Source organism: Morus notabilis, unplaced genomic scaffold (assembly GCF_000414095.1).
Source record: "Morus notabilis unplaced genomic scaffold, ASM41409v2 Scaffold538, whole genome shotgun sequence".
Taxonomy (NCBI): Eukaryota; Viridiplantae; Streptophyta; class Magnoliopsida; order Rosales; family Moraceae; genus Morus; species Morus notabilis.
In genome coordinates, this window is record NW_010359796.1 from 79026 (window position 1) to 87686 (window position 8661).

An 8661-nucleotide genomic window follows, 5' to 3' on the forward strand; every position below is an offset into this window, starting at 1 on the left:
ATAGACAGCTAGTTTCAATATCTGCACATGTTACTTATGTTTTTTTTTTTAATTTTTTTTAGGGAATGTTATCTTTGTATATATAATCTATATATGTTAATTATAGTTTGAAAGCACGAAATAAAGATGAATATGCCTTGTGATCTATGAGAGATATCAGAGGGAGAGAGAGAGAGAGAGAGATTAATTCTATTTAATAACACATGAAATTGGACCAAATAATATTGAAAGTAATTAACTAGCCCCAAGGCTTCACATAAGCAATACGAGATGAAACGTTAACGTGTTAAAAAAAGGTTTAGACTAAAGCTAATTATTGAACTACTACTGAATTTGCAGTTATATTTCCTTAATATCAAACAGAAAGTCTCATCCGAACACCGAATTTTGTTATTGTCTTTAAAAGTCTTCCCAAGTTATTTTCATTGAAGTGTCGTCCCTCCAAACAGTTGACTTTGCTGTGTTGACTTCAACTGTGGGTCTAAAGAACCCATACCACCGATTCCACCACCTTGCATGTTTCTCACGATTTCTCCAACTCCAAGAAAATCCAACGTCAGTTTATCAGACTCTCCAAAATGCATACCCAAATTCTGATGCAACTTGTTAGTCTCGTCCAAGTCGCTTAAATTTCTGTTGTCTTGACGCTGTTCCAGAGAAATCCCATCTCCGTTAAACCCTCCAAAAGCGTTGGAAGAGCTTCCATTATTGGCTAGAGAGTTCATGAACCCTTGGAGATGACTTTCATTTCCCATTGTGGGATCACCAGTTCCAAAAGAGCTAGAGGAAGCAATGTTGAGCTGATCCCTTTCGGATTTCACAGCTGCTCTTGTTGCCGAGTCGCGCAAGCTTCTTAGCAAAGAGGAGGCGTCAACCAAGCTTGAGGTTGATTCTATTTGTGCCGCCTTTTGGAGCAAGGCCGTCGCGGACATTTGTGGGGAAAGGTTCTCCTGCCTCACCGAGTTGTTAATGTCGCTGTATAAGAGAGAAGACGACATGCCCGAACCGACAATGTGGTCGCCGCCGACATGACTAGTGGAGAAGATTGTTGTTCCATGGTTGGTTCCCGTTCCGTTCCCGTCGACGTTGGAAAAGAATCCGAGGTTAAAGAGGTCGGAGCTGGATGAGTTGTTGTTGTTTGGTTGAAGATCAGGAAGTTGAGTGAGAACATGTAATGGTTTGTTACTAAAAAATGGCTGATTATGATGGTGATGATCGGATTGGTGATGATGTTGGAAATTCTGGTTAGGGGATTCTGGGATGTTGAAAAATGCCGAGGTGGGAAAATTATTCTGTGGAGGGTTTCCAAAAGAAGAAGGGTTTGATGATGGATTAATAAGGTGCTCTAATTTTGGAGTTGTCACAGTTGTGCTTCCCAACCTTAAGATGCTGCTTGATGGGTGATTTTGTAGTGAAGAAAATTGGGAACCAATCTGTGAAAGGCTTAAGTTCACGTGGCTGTTACCGTAGATCTGGTGACCACCTATGGTGTTTAAGCTTGCTGGATGCCTTGCAGTCTCCTGAGCAAGTGCGTCACAGAATGCTCTATGAGTAATTAGACTGTCACGCCTACAAAAAGGAAAACAAAGCAGCTTCAAATAATGTTGTAAATGATCATGATCAGTCCGTAAATAATATTAATGTCCACTGATCTAATAGCATGTTTACTTAGAATGACTGTGAATCGAAGTATGAACAATTTTTTTTTGTTTTATAGAAAAAACACTACGATAAAAATAGTTTAAACTATGAATCAAACTTGAGAGACAAATGACACCTAGTTAGATCTTTTCGAAATAAGGCTTTAATTGAAAAAAAAAAAAAAAAAGAAAAAGATAGAGCGTCTATATTTATACCATATTCACAATACAGTAGATGACACTAGATTTGAGCTGTGTTGATGTGGTACGACAGAAATTTCCAAGATCCTTCATCAAATTCCTATGTATTTATAGGCGACTGAAGGGACAGATGATTGGACCTAACTGAGGAACTATATATATCTATACCAAGAAAAATGGATGCAGAACTTAAAAGAAGAAGTGGACGTGATACTGTTGTCCGGTAAAATATATAGGAGGTCCGGAAGAAAATAATATATATATATATTAAGGGCCCGTTTAGTTCGCTGATTCGAGTTTTTAATTTGAGTTTAGATGTAATTTTATGTGAGAGAGTTAAATGTGATTATTTCTGAGAGCTTTTTACTGTAGTAAAACTAGAATTTTAAATTCAAATTGATAAAATGAACGAGGCCTAATACATTATAGTGAGGAGAATTGTAGTTAGCTCTAGTTGAACTTGATCGGACAGATTAAATCATGTGCGACCAACGTGGTTGAATTTTACTTGAGTAGTACGTACAGTACTTTACCCTGGTAAGCAGATTAAGGAAAAAAAAAAAAAAAACTTTATAAAATAATCAACTTATTCGGATATGTATCATATTGCTAAAAACTATATAATGTGTGTGTATATATTTAATTACCATAACAAAAAGGGTCCAAGATATGACTAGCAAAATGTCCAAGATATTATTAGATGGGGTCCCATAATGAAGGACCTTACCCTGCGAGAAATTTCGCGTGGGTGATTAAAAACTAAAAAGTCAAATGTAATAAAACTACAAAAACAATGAAAATATCTATCTGTACGGACGGTAAAGCAAAAAACTAGTTTTGCTGGTTTACGCTAAACTATAGGAAAAATGAGACAAATATACCGAGTTTGAGATGCATGCATGGCCTCAAGGAATAGGAAAACACATTTCAAGCTTCACGAAACCTCACAATAAATTATTTATTGTACGAAAACATGACTAGTCTACTAGTCCTTGTAATTAGTTTCGCGGTCTCTAATTAAGTTATATATTAATTTTCACAATAACACCACTAACCTTTTAATTATGAAGCTCATGAAACGTCAAGAATTTCAAATGTGTTCAATCATTGCGATTGTGAATACTAAAATGTCACTTGAAAAGCTAGAAACCAATTAAGAATAGTTACCTAAGTAACCACTCTGCAAGAGAGAGAGGGAAAGAAAGTTCTACCAAAAAAAAAAATACTTAGAGAGAGAAAGAGAGTGAGAATTATAGAGAGTAGAGAGAGAAGAGCATCTTGGCTGATATATATATATATATATATAACCTTAATTAATGCTCCATCGGACGAAGTACCTGAAAGAGCTCAGACCCGAAAAGATGTAGAGCCAACCAAGAAAGAAACAAAACCCCAATAGAGAACACGTCCAACCCACATGAGAACAAAAGCCAGCAACAATATGCTTCCCCTCTATACATTGTATAAACTACACGTGAACGGAAGAAAAGATAAAAGAGAGCGGTGTTTTCGAGGTTGAAAGAAATCTTCAACTTTTTCTTTGTTTTTGTTCTCCCTCCCATAAATTTTCACTTCCCATTTTCGAATTTCAAAACCCAGCATATATAGCTTATTTACTTGCTAAACTCACAGAGACAAGTAGAGAGACAGGAGCGGAAATATGCAGTGTGTATATATATACATATATTATATATTATATATATATATATATATAGAGAGAGAGAGAGAGAGAGAGAGGCTGTTTGTTTAAAAGATTTAAAACTGGAAGTTGTAGATGCCGAACATCAAGACGTACGTGCTCTTTTCTTCTTAACCTCAAACAAATTCTAGGCTATACCTAGCATATTTTAATTAATTACTATTATTACTCATCAACTTCTTAGCAAGTTAGTACATGCCATGTATCTAGATCAGACAGATGACAAAAATAAGTACATTTAAAAGAATTGACGGTTCACAAAAAACTAGAAGATTGAACACTTATATATGCGTCATTTGTAAGAAGGGGAAAAAAAAAAACTTAATGTCTGTATATGTACCTGGAGAAGAGAGTGCCACACTCGCATCGATATTCTCTAGTACCACATGTCTTGGAATGGGCTTTCCAGTCGGACTGTACGGCATATCTCTTTGAGCACTTCTCGCACTTCCATTTCTTCTCGCCGTGCTTCCGCGAGTAGTGCTTCTTGATTCCGGTGAGGTCTCCGAGGGCCCGCGACGGGTCGTGGTGGACGCACGTCGGCTCGGGGCAAAGGAAGACCTTCCTCTTCGGCTCCTTGTTTGTCTTCTGCTTCAGCTTCCATGGCAGGTTATGTCCTCTCCTGTGGAGCTGCAGGTTCTGCTCCCTTTGAAACCCTTTGTTGCATACCTCGCATATGAACCTGTTAGTCGCCATCAGAGTCTTCGGAGACAACGCTATCACCTCCGCATCCGCATCTGTTAATATCATTTTAAAAAGAAAAAAATATATATATATGTATTAGAAAACCTAATTATTCCTTGGTGCGAACCTAGTTGGTATGTGTTAAAGAAAAAAAAAATCTCTACGGATTAGAGAAGAAAAAGAAAATTAGGGTTTTATTTCTGGGATTGGAATATGTATTTTGTTATATGTATGTTTAGATATTGGAAAGAGAAACTTGCTTGATTGTGATTGATTTCTTCTTTTCTTGGGAGGAGCTGTAGGGGTGGAGTTGGAAATTGATGAGGATGTGAGAGCAGTGGAGCTGGAAGGTTGCTGCGACGTCATTTGGCTTTGATTTTCTTGTAAATCTCTACCGCTTCCGAAAAACGGAACCGACGACGGAGCAGCGGCCATCTAGTAATTTTCCGGGAAAAAAAGATTATTCTTCTTCTTCCGCCGTCGCAGCTCGCAAATCTTGAATGAAAATCCACAACTCTCTTGTGCTAATTCTTCTTTCCCCGGGAAATAAATATTGTACTAAAGAGATTGAAGAAATAGAAGTCAACCTCTCTTGGCCAGTTCAGCAGTTTCTGATGTAGTAATAACAGAGATAAGAAACAACCAAGAGAGAAGTATTTGAAGAGAGAGAGAGAGAGACAATAAGAATCCGGAAATTCGCAAGAGAAGAAAATAATCAAACTGATAGGCGTTTTCTGCTCTTTAATTCTTTCACTCTTTTTTGCCTTCTTGTTGTATTTTTTGTTTTGTTTTTTGAGAAATGCAAATTAAACTGATGTTCTAACAGACACTCTTGTTGTTGCTCACTCCATCATTTAATGTCATGTATATATACAACATATATACATGTCCACCCATATGCATACCCATCTCTCTATCTCTCTCTCTCTCTCTATATATATATATATATATATGATTTTGTTCTTGCTTTGTTTCCATTGTAATTGTATTTATAATTTTACCATTACAATTAGGGGGAGAGAGAGAGAGAGAGGTAACTCTGTTAGCTAGAGAGAAGCTGGAGGCGGGGTGTCGCTGTTCATGCAGCTACATATCACGCAGCCTAATGTGTCGTTTTGTGCAGCAAATGGGTTTGGGCCCACACCAAAAGCTGTTGGCAGCCCTTACCCAGTTTACCCTCTCTCTCTCTCTCTCCTTCTCTTATTTCGTATCCTCTTGCCTGCTTCAAGACAAACCTCCTCTTCCGTCAGCCCTGCCCCACCACCATACGGCAGACTACCTGTACGCGCGTGTATTCACTCGCTCATATATACACACACTAAATACATATATATATATGTATATATATCTGTGCCTATGTATATTATATTATACTATACTATACATATTACATACATACTATATATATTAATTAATGGATCGATATTTATCTGTTTTTCCTGGTCGCAGTCTCCGTCTTATAACCAATACGCGTAAGTGTCATGTTGTTTAACACTAAACAATTAAGGATGGAGTTTTCTTGTCGTATTTTCTGTCACGCACCGTGCCCCCTGTAGCAGTGAGTGATTATTTCACCTTGTTCAAATTTTTACAAATTCTAATTTCCAAGTCTATATTATACTATTATAGTAGCAAAATTCATCATCATACTAGGATATTTTTATTGAATTGCCTCCTTATTTTTTTTTTTTTTTTATAAAAAATTTACAACCACGCACATCGGATTTCGAAATTAAATTAGATAAGAGTACTAATGTTTCCAAAGATAAAGGACTTCCTCTAAGGACAAGTGTATTCTCGAAAAATAATAATTGATATCAGAACCAACCAGAGCATTCCAACTAGGTTAACACTGACTGAAAGAGTATTTATTTAGAAATAAAAACGAAACATAATATAGAAAAGCCGTAGGGTTTCTTTTTAAAAAAAAATCTGAGCATATTAATATTATATTAGTAAAAACAAATCTTCAAAATCCGTAGCCCCGAAATCCATACAAGACTCACGGTTAATTCTATCAAACACAAAAGTCCTCGAATCAACTCTCAGAACACCTTTCTCAAAGACGGAAGTGTCTTTCTGGGTTGTGTTCTTTAATTACGTAAATGTATATTCGTTATGATATAACACGTACGGGTTACTCTTTTAGTGGCTTTGATTTACATACACCAAACTTAATTCATTTTGGGAAAATAGAATACATCTTTAATTAGGTTAGTGTATGGTTCTGGTTCAATTCCTTTCATGTGACTGGAATTCTGAATATTCAAAACCCCATGCTTAAAAACGCAGCAAGTGTAGTTGTCGGACTAATTAAACTATTTTTCGATTATTAGCTAGCAAAAAAAAAAAAAAAGAAAACTGTTTTTATTTTTATTTTTATTATTATTATTATTATTATTTATTTGTGTGTGTGTGTGTGTGTGTGTGTAGTGAACGAATTAGAATGGTTGAAATCACGGGGAGGCTAGACAAGGGATCTATTTTAGTGGGGGCACTTTTTTAAACTTTTCATCATCTTTTTTTTTTTTTTTTTTTTTTAATAATATACCAAGTAAGTTTAGTTCATGGTATAGTTCAGATTTCAGAGTGAAAGAATGAGAATATACGTAGATAAGTGCGTATATTAGAGAGAAAAAAGAATATACAAAAACTTCCAAATTTTAGAAAATTTTCACAAGAGGCAAATTGCGAGTTCAATTGAAAAACTTATAAACTTTACATTTAAATGGTTAAATATATGAAATTTCAATGGTGAACTTTTTAAATTAGAAAATTGTACTAGCATTAAAATGATGATTGAAACATTTATAACTTTGATGAAAAAATTAAAACAGAAAAATTTCAATACGGCAGGTGCCACCACTGGCTATAAGGTGGCTGCACAAGTAGATAAAATTGAAACTAAAACATCTAGCCTGAAGGGTGTGGATGTAGTGTACAAAAATATAAGGTGAATTTCATTAAAAAAAGGGTCAAATTATAAGACTTATTCTTGTAACCATCTGAGGCGGTACAAAAGGATCTAATTTTCATGGCACATTAGGAACATTTTAAAACTAAATAAGGTAAACTTTTCGGTTTTCATAGGGTCTTTTAGTGACGTTTTTCGGGTAAACTCCATTGTTTAGTCATTCAAAATGGCAATTTTATGATTTTTAGTAATTTTCGTATTTGTAATAAGTTGACCTAGAAAATTTAGATTCAAGTTCCTATTGTGTTTCACCTTTCTTTGTGTTTGGTAGTTTCAATTCTTATTTCCAATTCAAATTTTTCCTTTTTCTTTTGGAAATTTTGTATTTCATTAATTTCTAATTATGGAATAGGCTAGTTTTCAGTTTTTGTTTTGCCTATATATTTAGACGCTCTCTTGTAATAAAAATCAGTCAACGTTTTTTGAAGAAAATTTTCTGATATTCTGTGTGAATCAACATGCTAACTATAATATTTATATTTTAATTATTCCTTTACTTTCATTGTTTCATTTTTCCTTTAATTAAGCTCATGCTACATCACCATTCATATAATATTTATACTTATAATCTTGTGAAAATGGTATGTAATTACACTAATTTATGATATGTGAATTCACAGTTTGGAATTGGAGTCTTTTATATGCATAAATAGATGTTTCTCGTTAAAATTTATTTTTTCTCTAATTTTAAAATAATTTTTCTCAAATATCCCCACTTCATTATTTTTTCATGAAGTGCTCAAAAATATTATTTTCTCAACTATAATCGCAATAAACATTTTTAAGCAATTTTTAAAACTTGTCAACAATAAAATTAATACTAGTAATGTTTCCATTTAAGTAAAAATGATTGTTTAAGATTTACATCACTAGAGATGAAGCCAGAAATTTGTGTTAAGGAGACTAATGATTATTAAATACTATAATTATTCCTCATGGATTTTTATGCCTTAAAAATGTTGCATAAAAACATTTTTATTGAGATTACATATTGAAGATATCTTTCTTGACATATACTGGCTTATTGCTATTTATCTATAGATGATCTCCCAATTGATTGCATAGTCAGATTCTTCTCAATAGTAATAGCAGAAATTGTCTCTGCAAAATGTGAAAAACTTATCCAATAAGAGAAACAAGAGAAACGTTTTCATAAACTCAGAACTATAAGAATCTAAATATGAAGAACCTAAGCCATAAAAAATCAAAGCAATCTACAAAGGAGCAACATGACATGAAAAGGTTAAGATTTGTTTTGTAAATAATTTAAATCCATTTAAACCCTAAATTTATCAAACGAATTGATGTTTAAATTGAATAATTTATGTGCAATACATTATTATGTTTCATAAGTAAAAGCCACCCTAGAGGGTATTTCATTAAAGTAAAGAGTTGTTTTTTTTTTTTTTTTTTTTTTTTTTTTTGGGTAACAACTCTACATCTTATAGTGTTTTTCACGAGTT

At 34.1% G+C, this 8661-nt stretch overlaps 1 protein-coding gene across 1 annotated transcript; it reads right to left on the minus strand.

The window, feature by feature from the left end:
- Positions 1 to 215: 215 nt before the first annotated feature.
- Positions 216 to 5138, minus strand: LOC21405709 (protein indeterminate-domain 4, chloroplastic). Its single transcript, XM_024163620.1, has 3 exons — positions 4485 to 5138; positions 3881 to 4277; positions 216 to 1569 (listed from the first exon to the last, which is right to left on the minus strand). Exons 1-3 carry the CDS (start codon positions 4657 to 4659, stop codon positions 423 to 425), a joined length of 1719 nt encoding a protein of 572 aa, XP_024019388.1. The 5' UTR covers positions 4660 to 5138; the 3' UTR covers positions 216 to 422.
- Positions 5139 to 8661: the final 3523 nt, after the last annotated feature.